The 17,900-nt window shown below is 43.3% G+C and overlaps 1 protein-coding gene across 3 annotated transcripts in view; it reads right to left on the bottom strand.

The window, feature by feature from the left end:
• The window catches only part of LOC134347461 (uncharacterized), a 64,860-nt gene that overhangs the window by 1,535 nt on the left and 45,425 nt on the right, over positions 1-17,900 (bottom strand). Inside the window, exon 2 of one of the 3 annotated variants that reach the window (XM_063049786.1) lies at positions 9,597-9,665. The exons of 1 other annotated variant lie outside the window; for it this stretch is intronic. In XM_063049786.1, coding sequence (XP_062905856.1) covers positions 9,597-9,665 — 69 coding nt within the window. Of the gene's footprint in view, positions 1-8,930; positions 9,575-9,596; positions 9,666-17,900 lie in introns of those variants that run through there. One more of the 3 variants, XM_063049788.1, reaches the window with a different exon arrangement.

Below are 17,900 nucleotides of genomic sequence, written 5' to 3'. Positions count from 1 at the left end.
CTTAATAGAGTTAAAGGTGGGGGAAAGAGGAAGGAGGGAGGAGTTTATTTTTTTAAATGTCCCAGAAACAAAAATCAAGACCTTTTCCACACCTGCTATCGCATTACAAGTGCCTTGTAATCTGATAGCGAGAGGAAGAGAGCAGTAGTTCAAGCTTAAAGTCGGAGGTGAATCTACTGTCTGTGGGTGGTGGGGGTTCGGGGGAGGGACAAGGCTGGGATGGAGGGGTGGGGGGAAGTAATTGATATGGGTAGTGGATAGTGGAACCCAGCCAGCATTCACTTCATTGGTGGAAAATACCAAGGAATTGCACTGAAAACAAACAAGAGAAACTAGTCGTGTCTAATTTTGTTTTACTTTTAAGACCGCTTGCTACCTCGGGACGTTTTTCTTCCCCAGGTTTGGGTTGAAGATGATAATAGTTACCTCCGCCACCTTCCTGAGCGCCACGATAGACTGAATGGTCGGTTTTAGGTGCTTACTGGTGTATGCCTGATTTTCTCCCTCTTCCTGCTCTCTCTCTCTCCTCTCTCCCTCTCTCTCTCTCTCTCCCTCGCTTTTCCATCCTGGGAAAATGTCTCTGTCTGTCTGCTAGATTTATCCCTCACTTGGACTATCGTCAGCAGTTTTGGGCCCCTTATCTCAGAAAGGATGCAGTGTCATTGGATTCTGCAGGGGAGATTCACGAAGATTATTCCAGGACTGAAGGGGTTAACACATGAGGACTTTTTGGCAGCTTTGGGCCTGTACTCACTGGAATTTAGAAGAATGCGTGGGGATCTCATTGAAACCTACCGAATGTTGAAAGGACTAGATAAGGTGGATGCGGAGATGATGTTTCCTATGGTGGGGGTATCCAGAACTAGAGGGCACAGCCTCGAGATTGAGGGGTGACCTTTCAGAACAGAAGTAATGAGGAATTTTTTTTTAGCCAAAGACCATAAGACCATAACATATAGGAGCAGAATTAGGCCATTCAGCCCATCGAGTATCCACCATTCCATCATAGCTGATTTATTATCCTTCTCAAACCCATTCCCCTGCCTTTTCCCCACAACCTTTGATGCACTGACTAATCAAGAACCTGTTAACCTCTGACTTAAATATACACAATTGTTTGGCCTCCACAACTATTTGTAGCAATGATTTCCACAGATTAACCAAAGAAATTCATCTTTATCTCTGTACTAAAGGAAGGTCCTTTTATTCTGAGGCTAGTCCTGAACTCCCCACGATAGGAAACATCCCCCCACTCCATCTAGGCCTTTTGATATTGTTCATAATATAGCAAAAGTTGGCAGGAAGTTAAGGAATTTGTGAAGGGCAGTAATCTCAGGATTGCTGCCTATGCCACACAACAGTGAGGATAGGAATAAAATGAAGTGGTAGATAAATGGGTGGCTGAAGAATTGGAGCAGTGGGCAGGGATTCAGATTTCCGGATCATTGGGACCTCTTCTGGGGCAGTGTGACCGATTTACAAAAGGGATGGGTTGCACTTGAATCGAAGTAGGACCAAGAGTGGCGAATCTGTGGAATGCTTTGCCACAGATTGTGGTGGAGGCCAAGTCTGGGGGTATATTGAATGTGGAAGTTGTTAGATTTCTGATTGGTCAGGGCATCAAGGGATATGGTGAGAACACAGGTGTATGGGGCTGAATGGGATCTGGATCAGCCATGATGAAATGGCGGAGTGGACTCGATGGGCTGAATGGCCTAATTCTCCTCCTTTGTTTTATGGTCTAATGGTGAAATGGTCTTATGTCCTCTTTCATCTTGTACACCTCTAACAAGTGGGTTGTACCACACTAACATGAACAATGCAGATAAGCTTAGAGTGTGGATCAATGACTACTTAAGAGTGCCAGGCTTTAGATGTTTCAGAAAGGACAGGGAGGACAGAAAAAGAGGTGGTGATGTGGCACTTCTGATCAGAGATAGTGTCACGGCTGCAGGAAAGGAAGAAGTCATGGAGGTACTGTCTACAAAATCTCTGTGGGTGGAAGTTAAAAAAAAGAAAAGGGTCAAACACTCTACTGGGTGCTTTTTATAGACCACTCAATAGTAACAAGGACATCGAGGAGCAGATAGAGAGACAGATTCTGGAACAGCGCAATAGTAACAGGGTTGTCATGATGGGAGATTTTAATTTCCCTAAAATTGACTGGCATCTCCCTAGAGCAGGCAGTTTAGATGGGATAGGGTTAGTTACGTGTGTTCAGGAAGGTTTCCTGACACAATATGTAGATAAGCCTACAAGAGGAGAGGCTGTACTTGATCTGGTATTGGGAAATGAACCTGGTCAGGTGTCAGATCTCTCAGTGGGAGAGCATCTTGCAGATAATGATCACAATTCTATCTCCTTTCCCGTAGCATTGGAGAGGGATAGGAACAGACAAGTTAGGAAAACATTTAATTGGAGTAAACGGAAATATGAAGCTATCAGGCAGGAACTTGGAAATATAAATTGGGAGAGATGTTCTCAGGGAAATATATGACAGAAATGTGGCAAATGTTCAGGGGATATTTGTGTGGCGTTCTGCTTAGGTACGTTCCCATGAGACACGGAAAGGATGGTAGGCTACAGGAACCATGGTGTACAAAGGCTGTTGAAAATCTAGTTAAGAAGAAAAGAAAAGGTTACAAAAGGGTAAAAAACTAGGTAATGATAGGGATCTAGAAAATTATAAGGCTAGCAGGAAGAAGCTGAAGAATGAAATTAGGAGAGCCAGAAGGGGCCATGAAAAGGCCTTGGCGGGCAGGACTAAGGACAACCCAAAGGCATTCTACAAGTATGTGAAGAGCAAGAGGATAAGACGTGAGAGAATAGGACCAATCAAGTGTGACAGTGGAAACGTGTGTATGGAACTGGAGGAGATAGCAGAGGTACTTATGGATACTTTGCTTCAGAATTCACTATGGAAAAGGAGATTGGTGATTGTAGGGATGGTTTACAGCGGACTGAAAAGCTTGATCATATAGACATTAAGAAATAGGCTGTGCTGGAGCTTTTGGAAAGCATCAACTTGGCTAAGTGACCGAGACTGGACAAGATATACTCCAGGCTACAGTGGGAGGTGAAGGAGGAGATTGCTGAGCCTCTGACAATGATCTTTGCATCAACAATGGGAACAGGAGAAGTTCCGGAGGATTGGAGGGTTGCAGATGTTGCCCCCTTATTCAAGAAAGGGAGTAGAGATAGCCCAGGAAATTATAGACCAGTGAATCTTACTTCAGTGGTTGGTAAGTTGATTCAGAAGATCCTGAGAGGCAGGATTTATGAACATTTGGAGAGGCATAATGTGATTAGGAATAATCAGCATGGCTTTGTCAAAGGCAGGTCGTGCCTTATGAGCCTGATCGAAGTTTTGAGGATGTGACTAAACACATTGATGAAGGTAGAGCAGTATATGTAGTGTATATGGTTTTCAGCAAGACATTTGATAAGATACCCCATGCCAGACTTATTGAGAAAGTAAGGAGGACTGAGATCTAAGGAGACCTTGCTTTGTGGATCCAGAATTGGCTTGCACACAGAAGGCAAAGATTTGCTGTAGACCAGTCATATTCCGCATGGAGGTCGGTGACCAGTGGTGTGCTTCAGGGCTCTGTTCTGGACCCCTTCCCTTTGTGATTTTTATAATTGACCTGGATGAGGAAGTGGAGGGATGGGTTAGTAAATTTTCTGATGAAACAAAGGTTGGAGGTGTTGTGGATAGTGTGGAGGGCTGTCAGAGGTTGCAGCAGGGCATCGATAGGATGCAAAACTGGGAAGTGGCAGATGGAGTTCAACCCAGATAAATGTGAGGTGGTTCATTTTGGTAGGTCAAATATGATGGCAGAATATAGCATTAATGGCAAGACTCTTGGCAGTGTGGAGGATCAGAGGGATCTTGGGGTCCGAGTCCATAGGACACTCAAAAGCTGCTGCGCAGGTTGACTCTGTGGTTAAGAAGGCATAGAGTGCATTGGCCGTTATCAACCAAAGGATTGAGTTTAAGAGCTGAGAGGTAATGTTACAGCTATATAGGACCCTGGTCAGACCCCACTTGGAGTACTATGCTCAGTTCTGGTCACTTGACTACAGGAAGGATGTGGAAACTAGGAAAGTTTGCAGAGGAGATTTACAAGGATGTTGCCTGGATTGGGGAGCCTGCCTGATGAGAATAGGTTGAGCGAACTTGGCCTTTTCTCCGTGGAGCGACGGAGGATGAGAGGTGACCTGTTAGAGATGTATAAGATGATGAGAGGCATTGATCGTGTGGATAGTCAGAGGGTTTTTGCCAGGGCTAAAAGGGCACAGTTTTAAGGTGCTTAGAAGTAGGTACAGAGGAGATGTCAGGGATAAGTTTTTTATGCAGAGAGTGGTGAGTGTGTGGAATGGGCTGCCGGCAACAGTGAAGGAGGCAGATATGATAGGGTCTTTTAAGAGATTCCTGGATAGGTACATGGAGCTTAGAAATATAGAGGGCTATGGGTAACCCTAGGAAATTTTTAAAGTACCTGTTTGGCACGGCATTGTGGTCTGAAGGGCCTGTATTGTGCTGTAGGCTTTCTATGTTTCTATAAGTTAGCTCTCATCCTCTGCTCCAAAGTGAAAAGCCCTAGCTCGCTCGACCTATTCTCATAAGATTTGACTTGAAATGTTAATTGTTTCCCTTTCCACTGAAGCTGCCTGACCTGTTGACCACGCAAACACGAGAAAATCTGCAGATGCTGGAAATCACACACAAATGCTGGTGAACGCAGCAGGCCAGGCAACATCTATAGGAAGAAGTACAGTCGATGTTCTGAAGGGTCTCGGCCTGAAACGTCGACTGTACCTCTTCCTATAGATGCTGTCTGGCCTGCTGCGTTCACCAGCAGTTTGTGTGCGTGTGACCTGTTGACCATTTGGTTTTAGCATTTTTCATTTCAGTTTCTGATTTCCAAAACATCTATCGTGATTTAACTGAGAGTTACAAATCAGCCATATTAGCAGATGTGGAATCCAGTGACAGAAAAGGGCCAGAGCAAGTGAAGAGGCACAAGAGAGGATTTGGATGTCAGAATGAACATTCTGCTGGAGGATCTCAGTGGGTTGCACAGCATCTGTTGGGGGGGAAGGAATTGTTGGCATTTCAAATTGAAACCCTGCATCAGGACACCCATAAGCTCAACCCTCTGAGTTTCTCCAGCAGATTGTTCATTGCTGAGAACTGGTGAAGAGGTTGGTTTCCTTCCCCTGAAGGACATTTAAAGAACTTAATGCATTGTCTTGATCTTCCATGCTCCAAGCCTGCTTACTCAGCCCATTGCTACTTGGAGAAGATTTCCACTGTAAACTTCCTCAGGTAAATCTGCTCCCAGCAATGGATGAGGCCAGGACAACGCATGGTCTGTATTTGTAAATGGCAACTCTGGGCCAAGTACAGGTTATAGTTAACTGGGTGACTCTTAGGAGAAGGAAGGGAAATAAACAGCCATTGCAGAGTTTCCCTGTGGCTGATCCCCTCAATAATAAGTATACCATAGAACATAGAATATAGAACATAGAATAGTACAGCACAGTACAGGCCCTTCGGCCCACAATGTTGTGCCGACCCTCAAACCCTGCCTCCCATATAAGCCCCCACCTTAAATTCCTCCATATACCTGTCTAGTAGTCTCTTAAACTTCACTAGTGTATCTGCCTCCACCACTGACTCAGGCAGTGCATTCCATGCACCAACCACTCTCTGAGTAAAAAACCTTCCTCTAATAGCCCCCTTGAACTTCCCATCCCTTACCTTAAAGCCATGTCCCCTTGTATTGAGCAGTGGTGCCCTGGGGAAGAGGTGCTGGCTATCCACTCTATCTATTCCTCTTATTATCTTGTACACCTCTATCATGTCTCCTCTCATCCTCCTTCTCTCCAAAGAGTAAAGCCCTAGCTCCCTTAATCTCTGATCATAATGCATACTCTCTAAACCAGGCAGCATCCTGGTAAATCTCCTCTGTACCCTTTCCACTTTAGACACTGTTAAGAGGAATGACCTACCAAGGGGAAAGCCACAGTGACCTGGACCCTGCCACTGAATCTGGTGCTGTGGCTCAGAGGAGCAGAGAGTTGAAGAGGACTGCAGTGGTGATAGGAGATTCCATTGTCAGAAAACCGAGACAGGAATCTGTGTGCGTGATAGAGACCCCCGGATGGTATGCTGCCTCTCAGTTGCCAGGGTCAGGAATATCTCAGATCAGGTTCGTGGCATTCTAAAAGGAAGGTGAGCAGCCAAAACTCTTTGTACATTTTGGCACCAATGACATAGGTAGAAAAAGTGAGGAGATCCCGAAGAAAGATTTTAGGGAGCTAGGTAGAATGCTGAAGAACAGGACCTCCAGGGTAGTAATCTCTGGATTGCTGCCCATGCCACGCAGTAGTGAAGGTAAGAATAGGATGATTGGCAAGTGAGTGCCTGGCTAAGGCAGGGGTTCAGATTTATGGATCTTTAGAATCTCTTTGGGGGGAAGGCATGACCTGCAAAGAAGGGATGAATCTGACAGGAACCAATGTTCTTGCGGGCAGGCTTGCTAGATTAGTTTGAGAGGGTTTAAACTAATTTGGCAGGGAGATGGGAACCAGAGTGATAGTGCTGAGTATAAGGTAGTTGGTTTACAAACAGAGGCAGTGTGTAGTGAGACTGCTAGAAAGGAGTGACAGATGATCGAACAAAATTGCAGTCAATAGGATGATTTGCAGTGTAAAAGGTGGACAAAATTGAAAAGGGTGAATACAGGACTTAAAGTTGTATTATTTGAATGCACTCAGTGTACAGGATAAGGTGGACGAGCATGTAGCACAGTTACAGATTGGCATGTATGGCATTGTGGGCATCACTAAATTATGGCTGAAGGAAGATTATAGCTGGGAGCTTAATGTCCCAGAATAAACATTGCATCGAAGGGACAGGCAGGTAGACAGTGGGGATGGCATGGCTCTGCTGGTAAAAAAGTAAAATCCAGTCATTAGAAAGAGGTTACATAGGGTCAGAAGGTGTTGAATCATTGTGGGTAGAGCTAAGGTTAAGAAGACTCTAATGAGAATTATATACAGACCCCCAAACAGTTCTAAGAATGCAGTCTACACATTACAATGGGAGACAGAAAAAGCATGCTAAAAGGGCAATGTCGGGGGGTGGGGGTGGGATTTCAATATGAAGGTAGTTTGGGAAAATCAAATTGGTGCCGGATCCCAAGAGGGGAATTTCTAGATTGCCTATGAGATGGCTTTTTAGAGCAGCTCATAGTTGAGCCCATTAGGGGATCAGCTATTCCAGATTGGGTGTTTTGCAATGAACCAGAATCGATTACAGAGCTTAAGGTAAAAGAACCCTTGGGGAAAATGATCATAATAAGATCAAATTCACCCTGAAATTTGAGAAGGAGAAGCTAAACTCAGATGTATCACTATTATAGTGGAGCAAAGGGAATTCCAGAGGCAAGAGAGCAGAGCTGGCAAAAAAAAACACTGGCAGAGAAGTTGGCAGAGCAGTAATGGCTGGAATTTCTAATATCAATTCGAAAGGTGCAGGATATATACATCCGTAGAGGAAAAAGTATTCTAAAGGCAAGATGACACAAATGTAGCTAACAAAGAGTTCAAAATCATCATAAAAGCCAAATGGAGGGCTATGATAGAGCCAAAGTTATTGAGAAACTTTTAAATACCAACAGAAGGCAACTAAAAAATTCATTACAATGGGAAAAATGGAATACAAAAGTAAGCTAGCCAATAATATTAAAGAAGATACCAGAAGTTTCTTTAGATACATAAAATATAATAGTTTGCTGAGAGTGGAAATTGGACTGCTGAAAAATAATGCTGGAGAAGTAGTAACCAGGGTCAAGGAAATGGTGGACAAACTGAATCAGTCTTCACTGTGGAAAACATTGGCAGTATGATGGAAGTTTGGGTATCAGGGGGCAGAAATGTATAATGTTGCCATTATTAGGGAGAGGGTTCCTGGGAAACTGAAAAGTCTGAAGGCAGATAATTAATCTGGACCAGATGGACCAGATTCTGGAATGGTTCCGGAATACTGGAAAATTGAAGATGTCACTCCACTCTTCAAGAAGGGAGAGAGGCAGAAAAAAGGAAACTATAAGCCAGTTGGTCTGACCTAGTGGTTGGGAAGATGTTGGAGGTGATTGTTAAGGACGTGGTTTCGGGGCACTTGGAGACCCATTATAAAATAGACCATAGTCAGCATTATTTCCTCAAGGGAAAATCTTGCTTGAGAAATCTATTGGAATTTATTGAAAAAACAAGCAGGATATACAAAAGAGAATCAGTGGATGTATTGTACTTGAATTTTCAGATGGCCTTTGTCGAGGTGCCACACATAAGGCTGCTTCACAAGGTATGAGCCTATTGTATTACAGTAAAGATTCTAGCATGGATAAAGCAGGGGCTGAGTGGAAGGAGGCAAAGAGTGGGAATAAAAGGAGCCTTATCTAGATGGCTGTCGGAGAGTAGTGCTTTTCCACAAGCGTTTGTGTAGGGACTGCTTCTTTTTACGTTATATGTCAATGACTTTGATGATGGAATTGTGGATTTTGTTTCAAAGTTTGCAAACTATTCAAATATAGGTGGAGGGGCAGGTCGTTTTGAGGAAGTAGAGAGGCTCCAATGGGCAAAGAAGTGTCAGATGGAATACAGTGATGGGAAGTGTATGGTCATGCAATTGGCAGAAGAAATAAAAGGGTAGATTATTTACCAAAAGGAGAGAAAATTCAAAAATCTGAGATGCAAAGCAGCTTGTGAGCCCTTGTGTAGGGTCCCCCAAAGGTTAATTTGCTGATTGAGTCTGAGGTGAGGAAGGCAAATGTGAAGTTAGCATTCATTTCAAGATACCAGAATATAAAAGCAAGGATGTAATGTTGAGGTTCTATAAAACATTGGTAAGGCCTCACCTGGAGTATTGTCAGCAGTTGAGGGCCCCTTATAAGACCATAAGATCATAAGATATGGAAGCAGAATTAGGCCATTAGGCTCATCCATGGTTTATCTAAGAAAGTATGTGCAGACATTGGAGAGGTTCAAAGGAGGTTCGTGAAAATGATTCCAGGATTGAAGTCCTGTCATATGAAGAGTGCTTGATGGCTCTGGGCCTATACTTACTGGAATCCTGACGAATGAGTGGTGACCTAATTGAAACATTTCGAATATTGAAAGGCATCAAAAAAGTGGATGTGGAGAAGATGCTTCCTATAGTGGGAGAGTCTAGGACCAAAGGACACAGCCACAGAATAGTGGGGCATCCTTTTAGAATGGAGATGAGGAGGAATTTCTGTAGCCAAGGAGTGGTGAATATGTGGAATTCGTTGCCACAGGTGGTTGTGGAGGCCAAGTCTTTTCATATATTTAGGTAGAGGTTGACAGATTCTTAATTAGTCAGGGCATGAAGGGATACAGGGAGAAGGCATAGACTGGGGCTGAGAGGAAAAATGGATCAATTAGCCATGAGGAAATAATGGAGCCGTGTCAATGGTCCAAATAGCCTATTCTGCTCTTATATCTTATTGTCTTAGAGTCTTATATGTTTGTTTGGAAGCAATTAAGCCTGGCCCCAGACTTACCACCTGTAAATGCTGTAGAATGCCGTAAATATTTGTGATGGTTTCTTGTTTGAAAACCTTTAACAAATACTGTAATAAAACAAAGAATACATTGAAGAAGAATTAAACATTTTTCAAATGAAAAGAATGATTGTAGCAAAGCACTAAAAATTAAGTTAAAATTAAGAATTAGATCAAAATATACTGTATAAACTAACACTTACCTCTTTTACACAAAGAGGACATTGTGAGGGTATTATTGGTAGTGATGTGTGGCGACATTTGGTATTTCCACACAAGGCAACATTGTGCATGCTACATAAAATTCCCCAACTTTTGTACACTGAGGAAAGCAGATGATATTGACCTATCTAATTGCTAAAGTTTAAATTCTACAGCTACATTGGTGTGGACTCGCCAGAGCACAGCCTCAGGCTCGCATTCTTGTATGTTGAATATGAACTCATGACCTTGTCATGACCCTTGCACTTTATAGTCTACCAGCACTAGCTCTGTAACTGTGACACTATATATTGCATTCCATTGCTGTACTTTCCTGGTACTATCACAAAGTACTTAGGTTTTCCATATGATCTGTACCGGTAGCTTGCAAAAGTAGTTTTTCACTGTGCTTTGGTACATGTGACAAAAAACTATATCCAGGTCAATACCAATACTGATACAAACCCACATCCCAATAATCACTAGTTCTGACTTCTGGCTACTGCAGCCATTCAAGCCCAGTTAATCCTGGACAAGTATAATCAGTGTAGCAAGTACATTTTCTCCACATTGGCAGGGAACGTTAACATGTGTGTTCAAAGTACAAAGTACATTTATTATCAAAGTATAGAGTATAGGCATCCGTTAGTCTCACGAGACCATGGATTTGCGCCTTGGAATGTTTCCAGGACGTAGGCCTGGGCAAGGTTGTATGGAAGACCGGCAGTTACCCATGCTGCAAGTCTCCCCTTTCCACGCCATCGATGTTGTCCAAGGGAAGGGCATTAGGACCCATACAGCTTGGCACCGGTGTCGTTGCAGATCAATGTGTGGTTAAGTGCCTTGCTCAAGGACACAACACGCTGCCTCAGCCAAGGCTCGAACTAGTGACCTTCAGATCACTAGACGAACACCTTAACCACTCGGCCACGCGCCAACACTATTATCAAAGTACGTATCCTGTATGGAACCCAGAAATTCATCTTCCTCACAGACAGTCGTGAAAGAAAGAAGAACCATGGATCCAATTCAAAGAAAAACATTGTCCATAGGATCCCCTCTTCCCACCTCCCTTGCAAACGGCAACAAAATAAAGTGAAAGCACAGAATATAAAACACAAAAGGTATTTTTCAGTACAGTTCAGATGTTCATTATCTTTGAGATGCCCTGATTGAAAAATCGTCCAGAATAGAGTAACCAGAACCAGAACTAGAAACAGAAGACATCGTAAAAACTGAATTAGAGTCTAAATCTACAATCTGTTAAGGGTATTGTTAAGGTTATGGATTTATAGACTGTTACGTGCCATTCATATTATGTGGGCTCTTTGAGAGATCTGAACAATAACTCCCTTACTCTGCTCCATCTCATGGTGCTGCTTGGTATTTTTCCTTTCTGGGAGTTATCCAATTTCCATCGGAAGGAATGCATACCGGACCATAACAATCTGGGTGCAAAATTTGCTCTGTTTCACCTTTGGTTCTTTTGCTTGTTACATTAAATCTGTACCCTATAGTTCCTGACCTTTCTGCCATTAGATAAGTTTATCCTTACTTAGTCCATCAAAATATCTCTATTAAATCTTCCCTGTTATAAGAGAACACCACTGGCTTTAATGTGCCCTCCAGGCACCTGAGGTTCCTCAGCCAAATTATAATTTGAGTATAGTTTCCACGCACCTTCTGTAATCTATCCCAAGCACCAATATACAGGCCATGACATTCAGGGACTAGGACGACATTGGAGTCGATGAGGACGAGAGCAGAGGACGTGTAGGCGTTTAGCGGCATGTGCCTGTGTTTGACTGTGTTTTACTCTCTCTCTTGCTAGTTGCTGTTGGAGGAAAGTTCAGGAGTCTCGGGATCCATGGTGCCAGGATTGATCGGCAAGGCTGTGGACTTGGTTTGGAGGACTTTGAAGTTCATGTTGCATGTATTACTGGATTTTGCTTGCTCTTTTTTACTGTTTTTGAGCAGATTGACCAATGCAGACTGGGACGTTTCGGTGAAGAATGAAGCATTGGCAAGCAGTGAGGTGCAGAACTGAACTAAACTGTACACGACTGGACTCCTGCTCTGACATTTGATATTCTATGTGTTGTTCACTCACTTTTTGCTGCTGGTACAATTTGTTCACCTTGCACATTGGGTGTTTGCTGTTTCCTGAAAAGGGTCCTTTTCTATTTCTTTGCTTCATGACAGTCTGCGGGAGGATGAATCCAGGAGTTGTGTTCAGTATGGTCACTTTGATGATAAATATCTTTTTTATTTTCTTTTGTGACTGTAGGCTTTTCTGCTATAGTAGTGATAGGTATTATATGTGCCGTGTTCTGTGTGTTGTGAGTGACTGTTGTTACTGTGCTTTGTACCTTGAACCTGGAGGAACACTGTTTCGTTTGGCTGTATTCATGTGCATGGGTGAATGACAATTAAACTTGAACTTGAAGTTCCCAAGGTAGGTGCGTGGTTGGAAATTCAAGCCTGGGAATGCAAATCTCCGCATGTTTGCTGGGGAAGTCGAAGGGCCAGTGCCTGTGAATGCAGTTTCCTGCAGGGTGGAATTGAAAAAAATGCCTGTACTGGGGTTAAAGGACTGTGTATGTGTGTGAGTGGGTCGGAGGGTGGAAAGGGACTTGTTTTGCTGCTGTTGCTTTGTTGCTCAGTGTGTTCTGTGTTGTTCTGCGAGCATTGTGGGCATGCTATCCTGGTGCCGGAATGTGTGGTGACACTAGTGGGCTGCTCCCAGCACATCCTTGGTGTGTTGGTTGTTAACGCAAACAATGCATTTCACTGTATGTTTTGATGCACATGTGATAAGTAAATCAGAAATCTGAAATATGAATTCTGGGAATGCTTATGTTTTTGAACGTATGTGAACATAGAAACATAGAAACATAGAAAATAGGTGCAGGAGTAGGCCATTCGGCCCTTCGAGCCTGCACCGCCATTTATTATGATCATGGCTGATCATCCAACTCAGAACCCCGCCCCAGCCTTCCCTTCATACCCCCTGACCCCTGTAGCCACAAGGGCCATATCTAACTCCCTCTTAAACATAGCCAATGAACTGGCCTCAACAGTTTGCTGTGGCAGAGAATTCCACAGATTCACCACTCTCTGAGTGAAGAAGTTTTTCCTAATCTCGGTCCTAAAAAGCTTCCCCTCTATCCTCAAACTGCGACCCCTCGTTCTGGACCTCCCCAACATCGGGAACAATCTTCCCGCATCTAGCCTGTCCAATCCCTTTAGGATCTTATACGTTTCAATCAGATCCCCCCTCAATCTTCTAAATTCCAACGAGTACAAGCCCAGTTCATCCAGTCTTTCTTCATATGAAAGACCTGCCATCCCAGGAATCAATCTGGTGAACCTTCTTTGTACTCCCTCTATGGCAAAGATGTCTTTCCTCAGATTAGGGGACCAAAACTGCACACAATACTCCAGGTGTGGTCTCACCAAGGCCTTGTACAACTGCAGTAGTACCTCCCTGCTCCTGTACTTGAATCCTCTCGCTATAAATGCCAGCATACCATTCGCCTTTTTCACCGCCTGCTGTACCTGCATGCCCACTTTCAATGACTGGTGTATAATGACACCCAGGTCTCGTTGCACCTCCCCTTTTCCTAATCGGCCACCATTCAGATAATAATCTGTTTTCCTATTTTTGCCACCAAAAACATCAGAGACATTCAAGTTGATTGACAACTTTGGCAGCTGGTACAACGTGGCTTAACATATTGTCATCTTTATGATCTGATGACTTCTCAGGCCCTTGTCACTCATGTCAGGGCTGTTAGAGGCAATAATCTGTCTCTGGAGTGGATTTAATTGGCAGGTAGTACTGTGCTGCTCTGAAGTAATTCTCGGCCATCACCTGTTATGGTAGTGTTAACTTGACTTACAATCAGTGGCCGCATTATCAGGTACAGGTGTAGAAGTGGTCTTCTGCTGCCACAGATGATCCACTTCAAGGGTCGATGTGTTGAGCATCCAGAGATGCTCGTCTGCACACCACTGTTGTAATACTTGATCATTTGAGTTACTGTCACCTTTCTGTCAGCTTGAACCAGTCTGGCCAGTCTCCTCTGATCACTCTCATTACACAGCGATTTGGTCCACAGAACTGTTTCTCACAGGATGTTTTTTTGGTTTTTACGCTATCTCTATAAACTCTAGAGATTTTTGTGTGAAAATCCGAGGAGAACAGTAGTTTCTGAGATTCTCAAACCACCCCATCTGTCTCCAACAAAGATTCCACAATGTAAGTCACTTAGATCACATTCTTTTGATGTTTGCTCTTAACAACAACTGAACCATTTGACTAGTTCAGCATGCGTTTATGCATTCAGTTGCTGCCACGTGATTGGTTGATTAGATATTTGCATGAACGAACAGGTGTACCTAATAAAGTGGCCATTAGCCATAAGACCGTAAGATATAAGAGCAGATTTGGGGTATTTGGCCCATCAAGTCTGCTCCACCATTTCATCATTCTGATCCATTTTCCCTCTCAGCCCCAATCTCCTGCCTTCTCCCCCTATTCCTTCATGCCCTGACTAATCAAGAATTTCAAAGGTTCAAAGGTTAATTTATTATCAAAGTACACCCACAACTCTGAACTTCTTCAATTCTCCGAGTAGCCATGAAACCCAGGAAGAAAATAAAAGCACCCAAGCAATCTCCAAACAGCAAAACAGAGGCTCCAACAGTTCCAGAATCACATTCAAGATGAGGAACAAATGTAAAAGACATAAAAGACATGAACAAGGTGATGTCATGATCTATCCAGAAGATGTCGACCAAAGGGGCATCGTATACAAGTGCTATCTTATTTATTAACCTCTGCCTTAAATATACCCAGTGACTTGGTCTGCACAGCTACCTGTGGCAATTAATTCTATAGATTCACCACTCTCCAGCTACAGGCCCAGAGCCATCAGACACTCTTCAAATGACAAGCCTTTCAATCTTGGAATCATTTTTGTGAACCTCCTTTCAACCTCTTCAATGTCAGCACATCCTCTCTGAGATGAGGCCTCACCAGTGCTTTATAAAGCCTCAACATTACATCCTTGCTTTTAAATTCTAGTCCCCTTGAAATGAATGGTAACATTCCATTTGCCTTCCTCACTACAGGCTCACCTTGCAAATTTACTTATTTTTGCTCATTCTCCAAATCTGTCTAAATCCTTCTCTAGCCTCTCTACTTCCTCAAAACATAGGAGCAGAATTAGGCCATTCAGCCCATTGAGTCTGCTCCACCATTCCATCATAGTTCCCACTCAACCCCATACACCTGCCTTTTTCTCATTTCATTTGATCAGGAAACGATCAACCACCACCTCCACTGCAGAGCATTCCACAGATTCACTACTCTCTGGCTAAAAAAATTCTCTCTTACCTCTGTTCCAAAAGGTTAACCCTCATATCTATGGCTGTGCCCTCTAGGTCTGGATACCCCCACCATAGAAAACATCCTCTCCACATTCACCCTATCTAGTCAACATTAGGTTGGTTTCAATGAGACCCCCACACATTCTTCTAAATTCCAGTGAGTACAGGCCCAAAGCTGCCGAACGCTTCTCATATGTTAACCCTTTCCTTGTGAGAATCATCCTTGTGAACTTCCTCTAGACTCTCTCCAATGACAACACATCCTTTCTGAAAGACGAAGCCCAAAACTGTCGACAATACTCCAAGTGCGGCCTGACTGGTGTCTTATAAAGTCTCAGCTTTATCTCCTTGCTTTTATATTCTATTCCCCTTGAAGTAAATGCCAACATTGCATTTGCCTTCTTTACCACAGACTCAACCTATGAATTAAACTTCTGGGAGTCTTGGAAGAGGACCTTCTGCACCTCTGATGTTTGAACCTTCTCCCCGTTGAGATAATAGTCCGTACTATTGTTCCGTTTACCAAAATGTATTAACATACATTTCCCAACATTGTATTCCATCTGCCACTCTTTTGCCCATTCTTCAAACCTGTCTAAGTCCTGCAACAATTGCACTTCTTCCTTAGCACTACCTACCCCTCCACCTATCTTTGTATCATCTGCAAACTTTGCCACAAGCCATCAATTCCATTATCCAAATTATTGACAAACAATGTGAAAAGTAGTGTTCTCAATATTGATCCCTGAGGAACACCACTAGTCACTGGTAGCCAACCAGAAAAAGCTCCTTTTATTCTGACTCACTGCCTCCTGCCTGTCAGCCATTCCTCTACCCATGCTAGTATCTTTTCTGTAACGCCATAGGATTTTATGTTGTTAAGCAGTCTCTTGTGTGGCACCTTATCAAATGCCTTCTGAAAATCTAAGTAATTGACATCCACTACCTCTCCTTTGTCCACCCTGCTGGTTACTTCCTCGAAAAACTCTAACAGATTTGTCAGGCAAGATTTCCCATCACAGAAACCTTGTGGACTTTGACCTATTTTATCATTAGTCTCCAAGTAACTCGAAACCACATCCTTAATAATAGACTCCAACACTTTACCAGCCACTGAGGTTAAGCTAACTGGCCTATTACTTCCTTTCTTTTGCCTTCCTCTCTGCTTACAAAGTGGAGTGACATTTGCAATCTTCCAGTCCTCTGGGACCATCCCAGAATTAAGTGATTTTTAAAGATCATGACCAATGCATCCATTATCTCTTCAGCAATCTTTCTCAGGACTCTGGGGTGTTGTCCATCCTACCCAGGTGACTTATCCACCTTTGTCCACCTTGGGACCTTTGAGTTTGCCTCATGCTTTTTCCTTTCTAATAGCAATGGCATTCACTCCAGCTTTGTGACACTCACGGACCTCTGGAACACTGCTGGTGTCTTCCACAGTGAAGACAAATACAAAGTACCCATTAAGATCATCTGCCATTTCTTTGTCCCCCATTACTAACTCACCAGCATCATTTTCCAGCGGTCCAATCTCAACTCTCACCTCCCTTTTACTCTTTATATAACTGGAAAAACTTTTGGTATCCTGCTTTATATGATTGGCTAGTCTGCCCTCATATTTAATCTTTTCTCTTCTTATAGCCTTTTTTAATTGCGCTTTGTTGGATTTTAGAAGCTTCCCAATCAATCAACTCCCCATTCACTTTTGCTACTATATATGCCCTTTTCTTGGCTTTTATGCAGTCCTTAACTTCCCTTGTCAGTCATGGTTGCCTACCCCTGTCATTTGAGAACTTCTTTCTCTTGTGAACTATTCCCAGAAACTGCAGCCATCTCTGCTCTGCCATAATTCCCACTAGTATCCTCCTTTAATCCACCTGGGCAAGCTCCTCTCTCAATGCCTCTGTAATTCCCTTTATTCTATTGTGATACTGATACATGCTTCTCACTCTCAAATTGCAGTATGAATTCAATCATATTATGATCACTGCCTCCTAAGGGTTCCTTTATATTAAGCTCCCTTATAGCAGCGGTCCCCAACCACCGGGCCGTGGACCGGTACCGGGCTGCAAGGCATGTGCTACCGGGCCGCGAGAAAACCATATGAGTCAGCTACACCTTTCCTCATTCTCTGTCACGCACTGTTGAACTTGAACGTAGGGTTGCCAACTGTCCCATATTTGCTGGGACATCCCGTATATTGGGCTAATACAGGACCGCCCTTGTCCCGTATTTCCCCTGCTAAGGTAGAGCGTTACTATGAAACCTTTCGTGCCAAAGTGGCGTAAAGCAAAGAAGCAATTACCATTCATTTATATGGGGAAAATTTTTGAGCGTTCCCAGACCCAAAAAATAACCTACCAAATCATACCAAATAACACATAAAACCAAAAATAATACTAACATATAGTAAAAGCAGGAATGATATGATAAATACACAGCCTATATAAAGTAGAAATAATGTATGTACAGTATAGTTGGGAAGATTAAGCCAAAACCAATTTGTGGGGAAAAGAATCAGCACGTACGCGCATGCGCACACAGGTGCCTGCGCAAGGCTTCATGGTCATGGTAGTCTTTCCTGGGGTAAAGTGTCCCGGGATTTGACTCCTACTTTTGTCCCTTATTTGGGAGTGAGAAAGTTGGCAACCCGAACTGTAAAAGACACGTTGAGGTGAGTTTAACCCTACTTGGAACCCCCCACCC

Source organism: Mobula hypostoma, chromosome 6 (genome assembly GCF_963921235.1).
Source record: "Mobula hypostoma chromosome 6, sMobHyp1.1, whole genome shotgun sequence".
Lineage (NCBI taxonomy): Eukaryota > Metazoa > Chordata > Chondrichthyes > Myliobatiformes > Myliobatidae > Mobula > Mobula hypostoma.
The sequence above is the reverse complement of the archived record's forward strand: the minus strand, read 5'-3'. Positions and strand labels throughout refer to the sequence as shown.